Source organism: Cebus imitator, unplaced genomic scaffold, assembly GCF_001604975.1.
Source record: "Cebus imitator isolate Cc_AM_T3 unplaced genomic scaffold, Cebus_imitator-1.0 Scaffold378, whole genome shotgun sequence".
Lineage (NCBI taxonomy): Eukaryota > Metazoa > Chordata > Mammalia > Primates > Cebidae > Cebus > Cebus imitator.
In genome coordinates this window covers 737734-759683 of record NW_016107693.1, presented here as the reverse complement: position 1 = coordinate 759683, position 21950 = coordinate 737734, and the positions used below count along the sequence as shown (strand labels likewise).

At 40.6% G+C, this 21950-nt stretch overlaps 1 protein-coding gene across 6 annotated transcripts in view; it reads left to right on the top strand.

Annotated features, from left to right (window-relative positions):
• The window catches only part of PALLD (palladin, cytoskeletal associated protein), a 457931-nt gene that overhangs the window by 186474 nt on the left and 249507 nt on the right, over positions 1–21950 (top strand). For all 6 annotated transcript variants that reach the window (XM_017507554.2, XM_037731053.1, XM_017507552.2 and 3 more), the window contains 4 exons: positions 2475–2653; positions 16934–17000; positions 18560–18665; positions 21371–21445. In XM_017507554.2, coding sequence (XP_017363043.1) covers positions 2475–2653; positions 16934–17000; positions 18560–18665; positions 21371–21445 — 427 coding nt within the window. The remainder of the gene's footprint in view (positions 1–2474; positions 2654–16933; positions 17001–18559; positions 18666–21370; positions 21446–21950) is intronic.

Genomic DNA, 21950 nt, shown 5'->3' with positions numbered 1-21950 from the left:
TTAAGCTTTAGGTGCACGTGATCACCTGGGGATCTGAACCAATTCAGTAGATTTGGGGCAAGGGCCAAGATACTGCACTTCTAATAAGCCCCCAGGTGATGCTGCTGCTGCTGGCTCCAGAACCACACTTTGAGTAGCAAAAAGCATGAGTGGGCAACCTTTCTCTATAAAGGCCCAGATACTAAATATTGGGGGCTTTGAGGGCCATATAATATGTTGTAACTCTGTCCCTGTAATGCAAAAGCAGCCATGGACAATATGTAAATAAATGAGCATGGTTATGTTCCTCCCCCCCAAAAAAAACCTTATTTAAGGACTCCAAAATGTGAAATTGATGTCGCAAATTGTTCTTCCTCTTTTGATTTTTTTTTTCAAACCTTTAAAAGTATAAAAACCATTCTTAGTTCAAGGGCCATATAGAAACAGGCAGTAGGCTTGCAGGCTGAAAGTTCCCTGAGTTAGAGGATAAGATACTAGTCACTTCGGTAGTTGGCAGAGGTTTCCCTATGGAGTACATCTAACCAAAAGAAATGAATCCTTCTCTCTATTGAACCTCTGTTGCATTTTTTCAAGCTTCACTTTCCCCCAATAGGTGATTTATATCTATTCTATGGAAGACAGAAATACGCTAATTGACAGTACAGACAGACTCAACTAGTTTCAGAGTTTAGCAGGCATTTTTTCTATTACCTGTAGCAGGTAATGTAGTTCCTTACAAATAGAAGAAGCTCTGTAAGTGCATATTCAGTTTATTTTTATCTGTCGAAGAAGCCTTTAGCTTGATCTTAAGGAAGAGTAATTCCTAGATGGGATTAATGAAGAGGGTAAGGAGATAATTCAAAGAAGAAAATGTGGTGCAGGAAAGTAGGGATGTAATATTTGAGAACTATGTAAGGAGCTGCAAGTCCATGCAAATATTCGGCAGAAACAAAGGATTAGTATAAGAAAACGACAGGGCCCAAGTTGTATGAAAGCTGGAAATGACAGATCTGAAGTTTAGGGAATCATGTGTGTAGGGGAAGAAAGAATTTATAGTCTGCTGGTGATGGAGGGACCAATTGAAACACAAAAGCCACAGTTAGTACTGATGGGTGAGGATCTGGACTATGGCTTTGGAAAGATAACAGAAAAAAGAAAGACTGGAAGATGACCCTGGGCTGGAAGGCCCTTCAAGACTTGGTGATAACAAAGAAAACCACACAGTGCTGTGGAATCAAGAAATATTGCCCTGCTCAAGTTCCTCCAAAATAATATGGCTTGCCTGGCATAGAATGCTCAGTTGGCTGGTTATCATATGTTCTTTAATTCCCAAAGTCTTAACCTGTTCTTTGGTGAGTATCACATATTTCATATTTAGTATGGTTTCTAGGGTTGATACTCATAGTAGTAGCAAACTCATTTGCTATATTAACTATTTTCAAATTAAATTGGACAAAAGCCTACATTCTACCCCAAAAACAGAAAAAAGACTTAGTCTTCCATGTCACATTTTCACAAAAGGATGTGAAATCCAATTAATTTTATAGGAAATTAGACTTAGAGAAAATCTCTCTAAGTGCTAATTAAGAGCTTAAATGGACAATATTTTCCCAGAGAATTCAGTCCTTTTAGTTGTAAGTGGCAGATTTCTACATATTTATTTAATAATAAATCCCATTTGGAGTTTTTCTTTTTTAGGGTGGCTTTGGGCTTTGTTTTGGTTTGTATGTTTGTTTCTTGGTAAAATGTAAAGGCAACCAGATGTTACTGAGAATCTGAGGTGCTGGGGAAAGAGGAGAGAGAGTGAGAGGGAACCTGTGTTCAGTCTGACAGCCTGTAGTTTCCCACACGAAGGGCCTGATTGTTTGGGAAAGGAAAAGTCCTGACCAGCAAGAATGAATTACAGCACAACTGCTATATCTCTCCACATCTTGGAGGCCAAGGCAGTCTGCTAGAAGGTTTTGTAAATATCAGAAATGTGGAAGGCATTAAATCTGTTACTGCTCAGCTGATCAGAAGTCTTAAAGGTCAACAAAAATATTGCTGCCTGTGATTTTTTTAACATGATGATAAGTTTCCTTTCATATATTAAACATTTTGAACATAATGTTTATATTACTTTTATATTTTTCTTTAGGTAAGAAAAATAGATAAAATTGTAATAAATGTAGGAGGTGTTTGTTACAAAGCATTTTACGACGCTGAGTTTCTGTTTCTTTTATTTTATAACTGAAATGGTCTTTCTGAGTTTGACAGCATCACTTGCGTTGATAAAATGTACAAGGTGCTTTACAAAGAAAACCTGTGAGAATTATCTAGTCATTAATTTCACAGTCTAAATTGTAGAGTTTCCATCAATAACACTGACACTGATTTTTTTAAAATCAACCAAACATCATTTTGCATAGCACCAGCCTTCACTTCTGCTTAATTGTTTTAAACATCACCATTTCCTTTCTTTCCCTCCTATCCTTTGACCTCCATTTGGCCTGAAGATGGTTCTGTGAAGGGAAAGAACTGCACAACACTCCTGATATCCAAATCCACTGTGAGGGTGGGGACCTCCATACCCTGATCATAGCAGAGGCCTTTGAGGACGACACAGGTCGCTACACCTGTTTGGCCACGAATCCCAGCGGCTCAGACACAACATCTGCTGAGGTCTTCATTGAAGGTAGGGAAGGGTGCCTGGTAATGGGGGATAAAGAGGTGTTGATGTTCTAATCACTCCAGTATTCTAGGGAGTGTGAATATGCCTTTCCAATGCAAACGGTACAACAGTGTTCTAATTCAAACTTCATTTCCTTGAGGATCTTTAGAAATGGAACTGTTAGGCACCCATCAACTATCTCCAATGCCAACATTTGTTCTTTTCAATGTAGAATTTTTCCACTACATTAACTCGATTTATTTAAAATGTAAGGTATCCAAATTATTTTTATCTTTCTCTAGTAAATGAAGCATGGGAACATAATTGAAGTACCATATCAAGCAAAGTTAAATGATAAATAACTCAGGAACTCATTCATTTTACTTTAAATGAATTTTAAGTGAATACTTTTAATGTTCTAGTTTTTACTAAATTCTAGAATGTTGCTTCTTTTGTTAAGACTCCATTATTCCTGCTTAATGTACTATGAACTTGTGAGAGGTGAGAATATTAAAAAATCCATGTTGTATTAAAGAGGGTTCAGCAGAGGATGGGATCTTTCTGTTGTCTATTAATTCATTTTTGACAGAATTCAGTCTCCAGGGAGTTGGAAAACTTGATATCAAAGCATTATATTTTACATTTTTATTGTGTTTTGATCAGTACCAATAATTTGCAACACTTGGAAGTGTTATAAGCACTGTAGTGTTTATACTGTTCCTAAATCCATAAATTGATGGGTGCTCTGTTAATTGGTTGCTTTCTAAAATAATAGTTAAAATACAGAAAGAATATTAAAATCCTTGAGATCTGCATTTTTTTAAAAACATTTAATAGCACCAATATCTTCATTATGTAAAGGTGAAGAAGGCAAGATGTGAGCCACCATTTATAGCTCCTTCAAGAACTGACCCACAAAAATTAGCTTTAAAAGTAGGGCCAGGTGAGGTAGTTCATGCCTGTAATCTCAGCACTTTGGGGGGCCAAGGCAGGAGGATCTCGTGAGGCCAGGAGTTTGAGACCAGACTGGGCAACACACTGAGACCCTATCTCTAAAAAAAAAAAAAAAAAAAAAAAAAAAAACCACTTTTTTAAAATTGGCCTGGCCTAGTGGCATGTACCTGTACTCCCAGCTACTCAGGAGGCTGGGGAGGGAGGATTGCTTGAGCCCATGAGGTTGAGGTTACATTGAGCCATGATGACACCACTGCCCTCCAGCCCGGAAGACAGAGCAAGACCCCATCTCTTAAATAAAAAAGAGGAAAATTTAAAAATAAAAAGTAACTATTACTGATGACTAAAAGTATATCCCTTTACTTTGAGTGAAAGCAACCTCCACAGTGTCTTTGGTAGCATCTTGGAGTGCCTCAAGGCACCTTTCCTGCTAATATAAACAAAAACAAACTTTCTGTATGTAGTAACAACGAATACTTACATGATACTTATAAAATCCTCACATACACGGACATAATCATTTACACTTTGGCGTCGCCTACAAGGTATTATTAGTGTTCCCTTTTTACGCCTGAGGCCCAGAGAGGCAAGAGAAATGTGTTCAAAGTCACACAAGAATTTTAACCCAGACAGTCTTGCTCCAGGGCCGGTATTAACCACTCTCTCATAGGTATTTTAAAGTGCTGCATGAATGAAAAATTAATGACAAAAAGATAATTAAAATTTCACTAATGAGTTAGCAGTATTATCACGGGTGGGTTATATAGCAAACTTCTTAAGGCATCTTAGAATACAGTGAAGGAAACTTAAATTTCTGTAAAAATCCTGTCTGCTAAATGATGATCAGATTTGTCTCCAAGTTTGGATAGAGCGATTTTAATTGAAATTCTTCATTTGCTTGCAAGATTGTTAGAAATATGATAAATTTTGGGATGTGCTGCTTCTATACTACAAAGATTAAATGAAATCACATTCGATTTAAGTAAAAGTCTATCAGCTTAATTTAACCAACATTAAGACCCTACTAAGTACCATACAGTGTGGGTATAAATGTGGTTAGGAGACAATCCCTGGTATCAAGGAGTTTACAATCTAACAGCAGAGAAACACATTTAAAAAAAAAAAAAAAGCCAGGTGTGGTGGCTCACACCCGTAATCCCAGCACTTTGGGAGGCCAAGGAGAATGGATCACTTGAGGTCAGGAGTTTGAGACCAGCCTGGCCAAAATAGTGAAACACCATCTCTACCAAAAATACAAAAATTAGCTGGGCATGATGGTGGGTGCCTTTAGTTCCAGCTATTCAGGAAGCTGAGGCACAGGAATCACTTGAACCTGGGTGGTGGAGGCTGCAGTGAGCTGAGATCCTACCACTGCACTCCAGACTGAGACTCCAGAGCAAAACTCAGCCTTAAAAAAAAAAAAAAAACACCAGAATATAAAATGATAAATTAATATTATAATAAGTGGTATAAGAGAAATTGAAAGTATTTTAAGAACTTATAAGTTAAATGCATGATATATAAGATATATAAAAAATCATATATATATCATATAAAATGAGATATATCATTGCCTCTTGAAACCAGCTGCAGAATCTAACTCAGATAGACTCAAACTCTCACCTCACTGATCTTTAACTTTAAATGTGGTTCTCCTGTATAAAAGCCTCTTAGCTGCCAGTCCTTTCAAATCATCTACATGAGGTGCTGAATATGAGAAAAGTATACCTCTAGTTCTATATGCCATGTATTTTCCATGTTCAGGACTTGAACAGAGATAGTGGATTTCTTCCAGTCCACAGCTTTCCATGTGACATTGCTGAACTTACCGAGATATCCAACATGATTGAGTGTCTCTGACTTTAGATAGATCATACGTGACTTTAGATAAATTGAAGGGAGGGTAAGGAAGCTGGGCATGGCAAGAATGAAGAGTTGTGAGGATTGAATCTGCTAAGCCTAACAAAGTGCTTTAGAAAGCTGGCTTCTTGGCCTTGTGAAATATGAGTAATTTTTTAAAAACAAAAGATTTTAGTGTGTTTATCCCTAAGAACAGTTATGTGAAGTGGGAGGGAACCTCAGGTAAATTCTTAGCCTCAACTTATGACTCAAAGTAAGAAATTTTTGTATTTTACTTATTCTAGCACTAAATTAGAATCTTCCTTATTCCTGTTGAATTGCTTTCTGAAGCATGTTGTTACTATATCAGCGGTCATTGGCAGCCTATCTATCAAAGGGTAGAAAAATTTCTTTCTGAAATTAAAATCTCAGCAAAGCCTTCTCTAAAAGTTTAACAACCTATTAATTAGAAACTCTAAATTTCACTCTCTCATCATGCATCAAGTTTTAGAATGATGCAAAAGAAATTGCAGCATAAGAACAGTGGCTAGCATCCCTTTAAGCCCTGTTCTTCATTTTTACAGAGATCATCTCATTTCATCCTTACAAAAATCACTCTCTTTAAAAAATTTTTATTTTTTTAAATTGACAAATAATACTTGTACACATTCCATGTGACACCACTGAACTTACTGAGACATCAAACATTGTTGGGTATCTCTGTTACCAATGTAATTACATTTTTGATACATATTGCATATAGTGATCAGATCAGGGTAATTAGCATATCCATCATCTCAAATGTTTATCATTTCTTTGTGTTGAGAGCACTTGGTATTCCCCCTTCCAGCTATTTAAGACCATATAAGGTATTATTGTGAACTATAGTCATCCTATAGTGATATGAAACAGTGGAACGTATTCCTTTTAACAGTTACAGCTGTCATTTTTAATGGTCTCTTCCTATCTCCCCTTCTCCATCCCCTTTCCAGCTCCTCTTAGCCTCTGTTCTGCTTTCTACTCCTATGACGTCAGTTTTTTAAACAGAAAGTTAAACACTGCATGGTCTCACTCATGTGAAACTTAAAATCACCCCATTTAATAGTTGAAGAGAGTGAAGTTTTAAGAGGCTAAGTGATGACCAAGATGGCACCTATACGCATGTAAACACACACACACAAACACCTGGGAGTCAAGGATTCAAACATAGGGAGTCAGACTCCCAAATCTGCCCTCTACCTACAGCATAAAATGCAAATAAACTCATGACCACTGGGGCAGCTACAGTTCCTCACCTTCATCTGGTCACAGGATTTAGAATCTGAGCACAGCACTTTTCAGGACATATAATTGCGCACTTTTTGGTCACTCTCAAGAATATAGTGGGTGACTACTGGAAGGGAGGCAGCGGTTCACCACGAGGCACACGGCAGCGAAAAAGCAGGCTTCTGCCCTTGCCGTACTAACACTCCCGAAGGGGGGCATATAACCTAGTAAGCTGGGAAGGCAGCGGCAAGTGCTGCCAAGGAAACCAAGGTGGCTGATGGGACATGGTGATCAGGAAGGCCATTCCAAAGAGATGACATGTGGTCTCAGACAGGAGCCTGAGAAGGAGCCAGTAGGGAAGGCTGGGGCAGGAGTGCTCCAGACGAAGGGAACAGATGCAGACGCCCTGGTGGGGACAGTCAGATGTGCCCAAGGAGCAGGAGGGAGTCCAGGGTAACTGGAACATCAGACAGAGGTAGCTCAGAGGCTTGGGCCACAGCTGGGTATGCGAAACACAAGGACTAATCACTGTTAGTTTGGCTAAATAAAATTGAGAATCATGGAGGGTTCAAACCGATTCATGTTTTTTAAGTGACACTTTGGTTTATCGTTGGGGAGACCAGTAGAAGCCTGTTGCGGCAGGACAGAGGAGAGACACAGGTGTGTCAGGAGGACATGGAGTAGATGGCAGAGTGAGTCAGATTCGAGCTGGGCTCAGAGGCGGGTCCAAAAGCCCTGCAGTGGTTCCATGTGGAGGCGAGGGGATGAAAGGAATCAGGGACGACTCTGTGGATTCAGCTATGCTGCTTGTGAGGACAGTGTTGCCAATCTCTGAAATGAGGAAGATGGGAGAGGAACAGGATTAGGGGACAGAAGGAATTGAGTGCTGTCTTTTGAATATGGTGTGTGTGTGTGTGTGTGTGTGTGTGTGTGTGTGTGTTTGGAGATGGAGTCTCACTGTGTCACCCAGGCCAGAGTGTAGTGCCGTGATCTTGGCTCACTCTCATGTTTGTGTGTATGTGTGTGTGTGTTTGGAGACGGAGTCTCACTCTGTTGCCCAGGCTGAAGTGTAGTGCCATGATCTTGGCTCACTCTGTGTGTGTGTGTGTGTGTGTGTGTGTGTGTGTGTGTAGACAGAGTCTCACTCTGTTGCCCAGGCTGAAGTGTAGTGCCATGATCTTGGCTCACCACAACCTCTGTCTCACAGGTTCAATCAATTCTCTTACCTCAGCCTTCCGAGTAGCTGGGATTACAGTCATGAACCACCGCACCTTGCTAATTTTTGTATTTTTAGTAGAGACAGCGTTTTGCCACAGTGGCCAGGCTGGTCTCAAACTCCTGACCTCAAGTGATTTACCTGTCTCAGCCTACCAAAGTGCTGGGATTACAGGCGTGAGCCACCACACCTGGCCTGAACATGCTGTGTTTGAAATCTCTGCTTAGCTAGCCACACAGATGTGTCAGGTCGGTAGTTGCAGACATAAACATAGATGTCTAGAGCACAGGGTGAGAATGCTGTATTTGGAGAGCATCAGGATATAAATGGTAACTAAAGCTGTGGAACTGGACACAGCTCCAGACAGATCAGCTAGGGGGAAGAGGGGATGAGGAAGAGGGGATGGGGACGAGGAAGGGGTCTGAGTCTCAACTCCTGCCGGTTGAAGTTGAAAGAGGAGTTGCCAGCAAACAAGAATAAGAAGAAAGAGCCCCCAGGGTGTAAGAGAAACCAGACTGAATGGGGTAAGGGAAAGCAAGAGAGAGTTTCTAGAAGAGGAAACTGCAGGCTGTGTCTCCTGAGAGGTCCAATCAGATTCCAGCCAGCAGCAAACCACTGGGGTCAAGCAATAGTGGGTGTGGTCAGCAATTTTAGCAAGGAGAGCGAGCTCGATGAATCCGAACAGGGTCAAAGGTCAGACAGTACTGGTTGAGAAAATTTTGTGAAATACGGAAAGAGAAGCAGCAAATAACAGATATTTGTTGGAGAAGTTTTGCTTAACCAGCAACAGAGATAGGGGCTGGTATCTGGAACGGAGCATGGGGTCAAAAAGATGGATTTCACAGTGTGTGTGTTTTCAGGCAGGAGTTAGTAGAGTATGTTTACAGGCTGATGAAAATAGTGTGAGAGAAAAATAGAGCATGCAGGAGGGAGGAGAGTAAGATGGGGAAAAGAAATGGAATCTGTACTGGAATGTGAGAGGGTACACTCAAGAACTAGCTGACAGAGAGAGCCTCTCAAGGACTTCCTATATAAATAGGAAAGATCCATGTAAACATGTGAAATAAATACAGACATCTCAAGTTTCCACCACTGCCTCCCTGTGTGATTATAAAATGAATTACTTAGACCGTTATAGTTTTATGAGCTCCAAAGAGGGCAGGATGGTGCCTCTGAAATGTGGACTGAAGGAAGCTGGATTAGACCGGACCTTGTGGATAAAGAGGATTGGGGTCAGGTGGAGAGGAGGGCAGGGCAGCATCAAAAAGGTGGGGAACATTGAGATACCATCTCATGCCAGTTAGAATGAGGATCATTAAAAAATCAGGAGATAACAGATGCTGGAGAGGATGTGGAGAAATAGGAACACTTTTACACTGTTGGTGGGAGTGTAAATTAGTTCAACCATTGTGGAAGACAGTGTGACAATTTCTCAAGGATCTAGAAATAGAAATACCATTTGACCCAGCAGTCCCATTACTGGGTATATGCCCAAAGGATTATAAATTGTTCTGTTATAAAGACACATGCACCCATATGTTTATTGTGGCACTGTTTGCAATAGGAAAGACTTGGAACCAACCCAAATGCCCATCAATGATAGACTGGATGAAGAAAATGTGACACATATACACCATGGAATACTATGCAACCATAAAAAAGTTCATGTCCTTTGCAGGGACATGGATGAAGCTGGAAACCATCATTCTCAGCAAAGTAACCCAAGAACAGAAAACCAAACGCTGCATGTTCTCACTCATAAGTGGGCATTAAACAATGAGAACACATGGACGCAGGGAGGGAAACATCACACACCGGGGCCTGTTGGGGGGTGGAGAGCTAGGGGAGGGATAGCAGGGGGTGGGGGTATTGGAAAGGGATAACATTAGGAGAAATATCTAATGTAGATGATGGGGGGATGGATGCAGCAAACCACTATGCACATGTATACTCATATAACAAAACTGCATGTTCTGCACATGTACCCCAGAACTTAAAGTATAATAAAAGAAAAAGAAAAAGGTGGGGAAGGGAATCAGCATGACGCAGATTGGCAGGTTCTGTTTGACACAGGTTCTCAGTGCTACAAATAATCAGGTAAAATGTGGGCCCCTTTGAAGTGGCCCTGTGAAGCATGCTGTGATGTGAAATGTGGGATTGCTCCTGGTAATCACATAGGGTAAAGCCCTTGGTGCCAGGACCGCTGCCATGCCTCCCTAGGCATAGATTCCATTCAATGGGTTTTGAAAATGTTCTAAGAAAAGCTAAATGAATTTAAGCACAGCTTGGTGGTTCTTCATGTTATCTATTTTAAAATAACTTTTCATGATATTTTATGACAGCTCTATGCTTTGGTTTCTTCATCTGGAGAAAATTAGACTGTTGTAAAGATTGAATGAGTTAATCTACTGGAGTGGCGCCTAGCACATGCCATAGGCCATTATTATTATTTTAAAATACCTGTATTTTTTTTTTTTTTTAGATGGAGTCTTACTTTCTCCTAGGTTGGAGTACAATGGTGCAGTCTCGGCTCATTGCAAACTCTGCCTCCCGCGTTCAAGCAACTCTCCTGCCTCAGCCTCCTGAGTAGCTGGGATTACAGGTACTTGCCACCATGCCCAGCTATTTTTTGTATTTTGTGAGACAGGGTTTCACCACATTGGCCAGGCTGGTCTGAACACCTGACCTGGTGATCTGTCCACCTCGGCCTCCCAAAGTGCTGGGATTATAGGCTTGAGCCACTGCACCCAGCCATGTTTTCATTTTTTAAAAATTAAAATGTACAGGTAAAAAGAAGATATAAAAATCATGTCTAAGGCAGGCATGGTGGCAAGTGCCTATAATCCCAGCACTTTGGGAGGCTGAGGCAGAAGAATCACTTAAGTCCAAGAGTTCAAGACCAGCTGGAGCAACATAGTGAGACCCTATCTCTAAAAAAAATAAAAATAAATAAATAGCTAGGCATGGTGGTATGCACCTGTAGTCCCAGCTACTTGGAAGGTTGAAGTGGAGGGTTGCTTGAGTCCAGCAGGTCAAGGCTGAAATAGCTGGGATGGCACCACTGGACTCCAGGCTGGGTGACAGAGTAAGATCCCGTCTCAAAAAATAAAAATAAAGGCCAGGCACGGTGGCTCACGCCTGTAATCCCAGCACTTTGGGAGGCTGAGTCGGGCAGATCATGAGGTCAGGAGATCAAGACCATCCTGGCTAAAACGGTGAAACCTTGTCTCTACTAAAAATACAAAAAATTAGCCAGGCATGTTGGCATGCGCCTATAGTCCCAGCTACTCAGGAGGCTGAGGCAGGGGAATTACTTGAACCCAGGAAGCGGAGGTTGCAGTGAGTGGAGATCGCACCACTACACTCCAGCCTGGGCGACAGAGCGAGACTCTGTCTCAAATAAATAAATAAATAAATAAATGGAAATAGAAAAGCATGTTTAATCCCTCTGCCTTATGACAGTCACCCTTAATATTTTTATCTTTCCAATCTTTGTCCTACATGTGAGTACTTCTGTTTTACTGTATGTATTCTTTTGAACCCTATATTTTTTAGTTTAACCTATTCTGTCAAACATTTACCTGTGTCATTAAACGTTCTTTAAAAGCATTTTAATTCCTTTGTATTTATTCACCATTTATAAAGTTATGTGTCACTGACATTGCTTCAGTTACTCTGATCTGTGAATGATTCTTGCTGTATTGGTAATTATAGCAACTGATTTAAAAGAGAGGGAAAGAAGTAAGTAATAGAAATGAAAGAGTGTATTTATTCCTCAAATGTTGAAAGGCAAAATATGTGTAAAAGGATGAACCCCATGACCAGTTCAGTAAAGTCACTTAGAGATTTAAAACTTATAACATAATGGAACCATAATATGTAATATATATATATATATATATATATATATATATATATAGTAAACATATATATTATGTTTATTTTTATATGGTTATGTATTTATTTATATATTATGTGTAATATGTGTTTTTTAATGATTGATATGCACCTCTGTGAAGACATCCTATTTCTTGAAGCTATATGATTCACATCTAGTTTACTTTTACTCAGAAATATATTTTTTCTAGGAAGATATTAGATAGACAAAAATAAAAACAATTACAACATAGCATTTTCATGAGTATAGGGAAATGGACATTTTGATGTATTGTAATTTTATACATATCCCTGGGGAGATGTAAAAAATGGAAATAATAAATATATCCAGTAATATCAGAATGATAAAATGATGGTAAATCCACACAAATGAATTTGAAGTAACTACTGGAAAACCATGAAGGGCCTATTTGTTTACTGACATGTAAAGGCATTTTGCAAGTACTAAGTGGGAGAAAAAGCAATAATTGAACAGTATACATAGCATTGCCCGTGTATACAGAGATAAGCTTTGGAAGAATGTACTCCAATAATATCTGGGTGGTGGTATTCTAGATGATTTTTTACCTCTCATTTTTGCTTCTTTGTATTTCCTGGGTCTTTTCCCACAAAAATGTATGAAATTGGGTAGGTTTTTAAAATGAAAAGGGAGCACCTTTTAAAGTCAAGGCAGGAGATTCATTTTTGTGACACTTCTACTGGCCAAAGCCTGGAGCCGGATCGTCAGCATGTGATTGCTTCACTCTGTGTGGGAGGCAGAATAGGAGAAGTTAAGACTGAGGAGGTGAATGTGAGGTGAACAGATGATAGTAACTACAAGGGCTACAACATGCAACTCCTTCATGCTGGAACCTACATCCAAAACTGAAAGTGACGGTTAATAAATACGGAGAAAGATGTGAACTTGAGTGTTATTTTTTTTCTTTTTTCCTGACCAGCAGGTGCAAAGTAGATGACTGAGGGGGAAGAGAGTGGGAGAGGGAGGGAGAATTGCCGCAGGGGAAGGCAGGGAACTGGCTGGCACAGAGGGGATGATTTGATCCACCCCGTCTTCCAGAGCTGCTTTGAAACCTGAGACACAAGGTGACTTTGAGATTTCACAAGGGTTGGACAGGTGTGCAAAAGCTAGCAAATGTCTGCTTACTGGGGGGGTACCCATTTTTTTGGCCCCTTCTTCCTTTGAAAATAAGCTGGAAAAAAGTAGCAAGAATGGCTTTCTAAAGAGAGATCATCAGAAGGGATTTTTTTTTTTTTTAATGATTTAAACATTTGGAATCAGGTGATAAGTGGCTGTTTCCTCTCCCCCGTTTTTGGCTACCTTGAGAGTATCTGTGATAAGTTCCATATGATTTTTGCCACCCTCCCCTTCTCCTAAGTGCTTTTATGATTCCAATAAAATGGTCTCTCAGGTCACCCCAACCTTCTGATCGCCTTCACTGGTTTTTCTTCAGTGCTTCTCAGCTCCCTACGCTTCCTCATCAAGGGAAAACTTTCCCCTTGTCCTTAACTTGTTTTTGCTGGTCTGTCGTTTGCCCTGTTTGTGTCCCTACAGTCCCGCCAGTGAATTCTGCACACTGACTTTTCCCAGTCCCCTATGACCAGGTTCAAACCAGTCAGCCCAACGCCAGGTCCTGTCTGAGCTTCTAGATTTGCCTCCCGTTGCTGCCCCCAGCCTGCTGCTCTTCTCTCCTTGCCCGAGCTGCGCCTCGTCCCAGACAAGCTTCACCATCTCCCAGCTCTCTTTCTTCATTCCAGCAGAAGCCTGGAAGGCACCTGTGAGCCAGGCAGGAGGCTGGGCACCCAGGCCATGTGGTGCAGGGGAAGGACACAGACCACGAGGCTCAGCCACAGGAGTGCTTTGCCCATCACCACCGCTTTCTAGTTACCTGACTTTCTTCCAAGTACTTCACCTCTTGGTTGCTTGGTTTCCTTATCTATAAATTGCACATAACTCATTTTGTAGTGAGGTTCATTATGAGGATGATTAAATGAGGTGAAGTGCCCAGCAGACACCAGGCACCCAGTACTTACTCAAAAATTGGTGATTCCCTTCCTAACCCAGTGTCAGTCCTCAGGGAACCAATCATTTTCCAGCAGGTGTGATATTTGAGGTGACATGAGTGCTGTCAGCAAGAATGCGGAGAGTTCAGAGCAAGAGCACAGAACAGTGCCGGGGCTGCCTGGAGAAGATAGTGAATCAAGAAAAGGCTGGGAGGGGCGTTTCCTAGGGAGTGAGCGCTACAACTGCAGGTCCAGGCGAGGAAAACAAGCAGGGAGAGAGCCCCCACCTCTTCTGGTCTTGGGGGAGCCTTCCTTGCCACCATCCTTAAAATTACAACCCCCCAGGAAGCCCCATCACCGCCCGTGCCCCTCCCTGTGCCATGATTTTCTTGCTTCACTCACCACTATTATCATGTGCTTATTTCTCTTCTGTGTCCTCACAAGGGCAGGGGTGTGTGTGGGAGGGGGTGGGGGGTACATGATGGGTATGGGTGTGGGTATAGTGTGTGGGGGGGTGTGTGTGCGTGTGGTATATGTGCGTGTGTGGGTGTGGTGTGTGTGGTGGGGTATGGGTGTGGTGTGTGTGGTTTGTGTGTATGTGCATGTATGTGTGGTAGGGTATGGATGTGGTGGGGTATGTGGGAGGTGTAGGGTGTGTGGTGTGTATGTGGTGGAGTGAGTATGGATGTGGTGTGGTGTGTGTGTTTGTGTGGTGGGGTAAGTATGGGTGTGGTGTGGAGTGTATGTGTGTGGTGGGGTGAGTATGAGTGTGGTGTGTGTGGGTTGTGTGTGTGCGTGTGTGTGGTGGGGTGAGTTTGGGTGTGGTGTGGAGGTGTGTGTGTGTGGTGGAGTAAGTATGGGTGTGATGTGTGTGTGTGTGTGTGTGGTGGGGTGTGGGTGTGGTGTATGTGTGTGGTGGGGTGAGTATGGATGTGTTGTATCTGTGTAGTGTGTGGTGGGGTGTGGGGGAGTGTGTGGTGCGTGTGTGGTGGGTAAGTATAGGTGTGGTGCATGGTGTGTGGTATGGAGTGGGTGTGTGTGTGTGGTGGGGTATGGGTGTGGTGTTTGGTGTGTGGTATGGTGTGGGGGTGTATGTGTGGTGGGGTATGGGTGTGGTGTGTGTGTGATGTGTAGTGGAGTGTAGGGGAGCGTGTGGTGTGTGTGTGTGTGTGGTGGGGTATGGGTGTGGTGTGCGGTGTGTGGTATAGTGTGTGTGTGTGTGTGTGGTGGGGTGAGTATGGGTGTGGGATGTGTGTGTGTGGTGGGGTGTGGGGGAGTGTGTGGTGTGTGTGTGGTGAGGTGAGTATGGGTGTGGGGTGTGTGGTGTGTGGTGTGTGGTGGGGTGTGGGGGAGTGTGGTGTGTGTGTGTGGTGGAGTGAGTATGGGTGTGGGGTGTGTGTGTGTGTGTGGTGTGTGGTGGGGTGTGGGGGAGTGTGGTGTGTGTGTGTGTGTGTGTGTGTGTATCTTCACTGCATATCCCTTACTTACCTATGGAGTGCACACATTAGGTGTGCGAGAGAATTCAACACTCTGAATTAGGGTTACATGACTTGAAGACCAAGAAGTTCTGGCAAATAGAGCTAGAAAATGAAGTTGGAAATTATGAGAGTCATTAAATGACAAATTTGGGGATTTTTAATGTACTGAGTAGAGACTGTAATCATCTCGTTTTTTAACAGGGAAAGCATGCTCTAGGAAAATCAGCCCGACATAGGAAGGGCAAAGATGACTTTGAGAAGGAGGAGATAGGAAGACAAGAATGCATTGTGGTAGTCCAGGAACCAGGTGAAGAAAGCCTGCACTGAATGCTGGATACAGAAATGAATAGGAAGGGACAGCAGACATTCCAGCAGAGTTACCTAAACATGACTGTTTTCAACGTCAATAAAAGACTGGAAAACATTTCACACTAGAGGAAGAATACTAGGCAGCTATCCAAGAGAATGGATATATTCTAAATCTGCTGATAGGCAAAAGTAGCCAAATGCAAAGTGTGCATGACATGTGAATCCATTTGTATAAATAGGTACATAAATGTAAATATGTTGATATGCTGTATTAAACTTATCTGGGTCATGTGCAGTGGCTCACGCCTGTAGTCCCAGCACTTTGGGAGGCCAAGGTGGGCAAATCAGTTGAGGTTAGGAGTTAGAGACCAGCCTGGCCAGCATAGTGAAACCCCATCTCTACCAAAAAAAAAATACAAAAATTAGCAGGGCATGGTGGCACATGCCTGTAAATCTTAGCTACTCAGGAGGCTGAGGCAGGAGATTTGCTTGAACCCAGGAGGCGGAGGTTGCTGTGAGCCAAGATTGCGCCACTGCACTCCAGCCTGGGTGACAGAGCAAGATTCCATCTCAAAAGAAAAAAAAAGAAAACTTATCTGGAACAATACACACCCAGATATAATATGGTATTTGGGAATGGCATTTAGGAAGGTACCACTTATCTTTGAACCCTTGCAGTTTTGTAAGTCTGTCACCTAAAATCTCTTGACATGAAATATGTAAACATCAAAATCTGACTGCAGTTTCCCTTTTGACTAAATATCTGGTAAGTCCATTCTTTATTTAAGAACAGTAGTAAGGCAAGTGAATCTGGGAAGCCATGATCCAAAATCAAAGGCCCTCTTATTCAAGAACAGAACCACCATCATACTCAGTTGTACCCAAGAGCCAGAAAGCATCTTCTGATTAATGAGTAATAAAGATATTATCAGTCCTTACCCTGCAATCTCTGTAGAAGGTTACAGTTTAAAAGCATGGGTGTTCTTCACACAGACACACACACACACACACACACACACACACACCCCTTTATTTCAAAGCTTGTAGCCATTTAAAAGTACAGTTGTGATGACCACAGTGATAAAAATGAAACTAATAATATATATGCTGTTAAAATTATATTGTTTTGAAGAAATATATATGTAGTAGTACTTTTTAAAAATACGTTTCTGAAGAAACAGTACAAATAAAAAAATGGTCTGAGCCTGAATCACTCTATTTTATTGTGTGTTTAGGTCAAAAAGACTTTGTGTTTTATTTTACTTAAGGGGAATATAATTCTTTGCAATTATTATAGATAACACTGACATCTTAACTTTACCATTATCTTGAATGCTTTCCTAGGTGCCAGTTCAACAGATTCCGACGGTGAAAGTTTAGCTTTCAAATCAAAAGCTGGAGCTATGCCACAGTAAGTGCCTACAATTCCATCAGTTATCTAGAAACAACGGCAACAGAATGGTTGGGTAGGAAACTATTCTTGCTGTGCTTTGAAGAAAAAAGTCAACTGATGTTAATCAGAGATCAAATACTGAAGTTAGAACACAGTATATTTTTTTAAGACAGGTCTCTCTCTGTCACCCAAGTTAGGGTACGGTGGTACAGCATGGTTCACTGAAGCCTTGACCTCCCAGGCTCAAGTGGTCCCCCAACCTTAGCCTCCCAAGTAGCTAGTATTACAGGCATGCACCACCACACCTGGCTAATCTTTTTTTTATTTTTTATTTTTTGGTAGAGATGGGGTCTCACTGTGTTGTCCAGGCTTGTCTGAAACTCTTGGACTCAAGCGATCCTTCTGCCTCAGCCTCCCAAAGTGTTGGGAGAGATTATAGGCATGAGCCACCATGCTCAGCCCAAACCCAATTTTTAACTTGTAAATTTGAATTTTGAAGTCTGCATTTTATCATTGATAGGCCAGAATTTTACCGTATACAATGTTAGTTTCAAAGACAGCCATCTAACTTATAAATGTATGGAAAGAGAAGTCACTTTAAGAGAAAATCAGTTAAATCGTTACTAAACTGTGAGGGCCAATTTATTTATGCAAGTTGGAAAATATCTAATTAGGCCAGAAGTAGGTTTTCATTTGAATACAATCTATTTCTATTTAGAGCATGTACCTGAAATTCACAATAATTAGTTATTCCTACAAAGACCTACCAATTATTTAAAATGTTAATATCTTAATTAGTTTGCAAAAATAAATCTACCAGAAATTTGTGTTATAGAAAAGGCCATAAATACTGAGTCTGTTCTAATAAATTTATTTTATCTGATAGTATGTACATAAAAATTATATCCATTCAGCATCAAATAATCAGTGATGCTAAAGGGACCTTATAAGATTATTTTACCACCCCTGATTTTTGATGAAGAGCTCAAGTTTAGGGAAGTTACATGGCTTGCTTCAGATTTCATAGCCAGCTACTTGGCAAAGCTGGGCCTAGAAACTAGCTCTTCTTGTCTTCTCTGAACACCTTACTAACTTACATGCACTAAGAAAACACAAAAATTCCAAGATTCCGAAAACAAAATTAGAAACCAGAACAAAGAACAGCTGCTAGACTTAAAATAGGCTAACAAAACTTTGAGTTAAATATAGGACCCTAACCCTAAACATTTCAAATATCTGCTTATTAATAAAGATAGGATTTTTTCCAAATATTTTCTTAGGATTTTCAAGTTTAATACTTTAGCGTCTTCAACAATGTCTCAGTTACATCTAGTCACTTTTCTTTTACTCATGTACTTGTTTTGCTAAATGTCTATAAGGCACACGCATATACTGACCACAGCTATTCTAGCTGTAGGTTATGCATTCCCATTGCGGAAGCAATTACAGTTGAAGTGGATTGAGCATACAAAAAGACACCCAGCTTTTCTGTTGAAATGTTTCAAAGAATTATCTCTGCTAAAAAAAAAAAAAAAAAAAAAAAAATTCTGACTAAGCACTCACCTTCTATTTTCCAGAGCTCAAAAGAAAACAACTTCTGTTTCCTTGACAATAGGATCATCATCTCCAAAGACAGGGGTGACCACGGCTGTGATTCAACCATTATCTGTCCCTGTGCAGCAGGTAAGTGTGCCTTGAGCCAGGGCCCATAAGGAGTCCAACTTGTCAGCAAACTTGTGGATTTGAAGTAATACGACTTTAATTCTATCTAGTATACTCCCTTGAAATATTTTCTAAGTGGATGAAAAATTGGGAGTAAAGAAAATTGTAGGTAATGTTTCTTCTTTCAGTTCACTAAAAATAATCTTCAACTAAAGCCACATCACTGATTAGTCAACAATTTGCCTTTCCATTGGGAACTTCTTTCTCTAAGAGCTGATAATCTGATAAAATGGCATCTGTTTTAGCTATAACAATTTGATTATTCCCTCACATGTGTATGCTCTTTTATTTAGCCAAATTCATTAGCTCATTTAAAACAAATTAAAAGACAAGAAAAATCTGCATGCCAACAAAAAGCTTTCCCACTCCTAAAAGCTAAACAAATAAGAAAAACAACTCAGATTCCTTGACTTCACCATGCTTTTTGATCTTGCTTTTATTTTGTTGTAAGACTGCTATAGCCATGAAAGAACAATAATGTAAACTACTGGAAAGTAATTGTAGTGAGTTTACTCTGCAAACACAAACAACATGAATTTAAAAAAAAAAGTATAAAACCATTGTATCTGGATGGCTCTAAATCATGATTTAATGAATATGTTCAAAGACAACACTCACAGAAAGGTTTTTCCCCACAGACTTGAAATGTAAATTTGCTCCAAATCATGAGTATGTCAGATGAGTATCACCATGTCCTCGCTCAGCCTTTATTACCTGTTGAATGCTCAGGGGTGTTTGAGTCATTATAGAGACTAATACATATTCTCAATGTGTGGAAAATACAAACAGTAGAGAGAAGACATTTGGGTCCATAAACCTTGAATCAACCAGTATCAGTTACTCAGAGATGGCATATATAATACATATTTCCTTTAAACCCCTTAACCAGAGTGGAATTTATAGAAATATTTAATTAAATCCATGGGCAATTTTTGATGTTTAAATGTTGATAAATATTTGTTGAGTGCTTAGTACTATGCTAGGCATTTCATGGCAGGAGAACAAAATGTCACCCACCCCATCCCCAAACAGTTTATAAACTAGTCTGAGAAGGAGGAAAGTTACACATGAAACACTTGTTGAATGTGACAGAATAGATTTAGGTGTAAGACAGAAGCCTGGGATATAGAAAGATATACACGTCTGCTTATGTCAATACCATAGTAATGTAAAGAGTGCATTTTTAAGTGGATTAAATTCTACAAAGACATGGAATAGAAGGTAATTTACCCCATGTTTATAGTTGGGAGAATGAAGCACCCAGAGAAACTTCATCACTTTATTATTGCAGGCAATGTGATGTCAAGACTGCCTGGGTTCGAATCCCACTTCCACCCACTTCTTAACAAATGATGTGACCCCTCTGTGTCTAGTTTCATCTGTAAAATGAAGATGTTAACACCGTGTATCTCATAGGTTTGTCCTGAAGATCCAGTGAGTTAATCTTCATATGACACTTGGAACAGTCCCTGGCATAGAGTAAATATTAATACTATAAGAGTGTTCACATATCCTGGGGACATAAAAAGACAGTGAAAAGTGAAACTCAGACCTCTTGAATCACAGGCCAGTAAAGTCTTGCAGGGGTGATGAATAAGCTCTATTACCATCCTAGCATCTCTACTGCTCTACCGAAGTTCTTCATGATGTCCTGTGGCATATTTAGATACACAATACCAGATCACCGTCATCTTGGGTTAAGAAGCAACAACCGGGCCGGGCGCGGTGGCTCACGCCTGTAATCCCAGCACTTTGGGAGGCCGAGGCGGGTGGATCACGAGGTCAAGGATCGAGACCATCCTGGTCAACATGGTGAAACCCCGTCTCTACTAAAAAAACTACAAAAAATTAGCTGGGCATGGTGGCACGTGCCTGTAATCCCAGCTACTCAGGAGGCTGAGGCAGGAGAATTGCCTGAACCCAGGAGGCGGAGGTTGCGGTGAGCCGAGATCGCGCCATTGCACTCCAGCCTGGGTAACAAGAGCGAAACTCCGTCTCAAAAAAAAAAAAAAGAAGCTAATAACCACTTATATAAGTGAATAAATCCAGATTATTTAAAAATAAGGGAGAGTACACAAAGAAATATTTTCCATTCACTACTCTGAGATCCTTATATTTCTCCAGAGATAAATGCTATTCAATAGGTATTTTAGCACCTGTGATTTTTGCACATCAATAAAAAAATATTTCTTTTCTCTCCTTTCCCATAATCCCTATATCAAAAAAGAGTACAAGCTAAATAAGATAGGTAGATGTTTGATAATTTACCCTCCACTGCCAATAGCCAATGCCTCTTATGCAGTGAATCCAAACTGTATTTAAAAATAAAATACAATGTCTATAAGAACTTTTAAAAAGACCCATGTGGAAGTCCCACACACAGAAACCCATTTGGTAATAGCATTTAAAAGCTTGTGGATCCCCCAAGGACCCAGGGAACTTTTACCGTGAATATTCTTTTGAACAGAGAAGAGTAACAGATGTGAAATGAGGAAGTTGAACAATGTCTGTCCTGTAAGAGTAGACGAGCAAAATGATGTATAGCGATACTCTCATTCACTCATTTCATTCAAGTGGGGCGGTCCCCGTAATGAAAGGTTTCTTCAGCCCATCTTTTCAGCAATTTATATACTTAGAATTTGATCCATGTGTCTCTGCTTTTGCAGGTTCACAGTCCGACTTCATATCTCTGCCGACCTGATGGAACCACCACCCCCTGCTTTCCTCCTGTTTTTACAAAGGTCTGACATCTGGAAGTCTCATTCTCTGTGTTTGCTTTGGTCCTTAAATTTCATTTAGATGTGACTTCATGTAGCAAGCTTTAAAAATGAAAATGAGCAGATTAGTAGGCTGATTATCATGGTTACCTTTGGGATTAAAATAGATATTTGTTGGACGACTGCCGTGTGACTATAATCTTGTGGTGGGTTCTGAGAGGTGTGAGCAGGAACCCGATAGAGCATAAAATCTAGTGGGAAAACCAAGACAGAAAAACAAAACAAAAAAAACACTGCTGTGTTGGAAATTGCTTGGGAGAGCTAGTGAGTTTTATAGTAATTCAGAAAAACTGACTAATTTTCCATTTGTCCTAAGTTGGGGATTTGCATTGCCAGTCTGAATGACATCAATTTCATTGGTCAATCTCTCAAGTCAGAAATGGTTCCATATAGCATTTCTCCTCTTTTTTTTTTCCTTCCTTTTTAAGAGAAAGTTATAAAGCCTTGTTAAAAGACTTTTTTTTTTTTT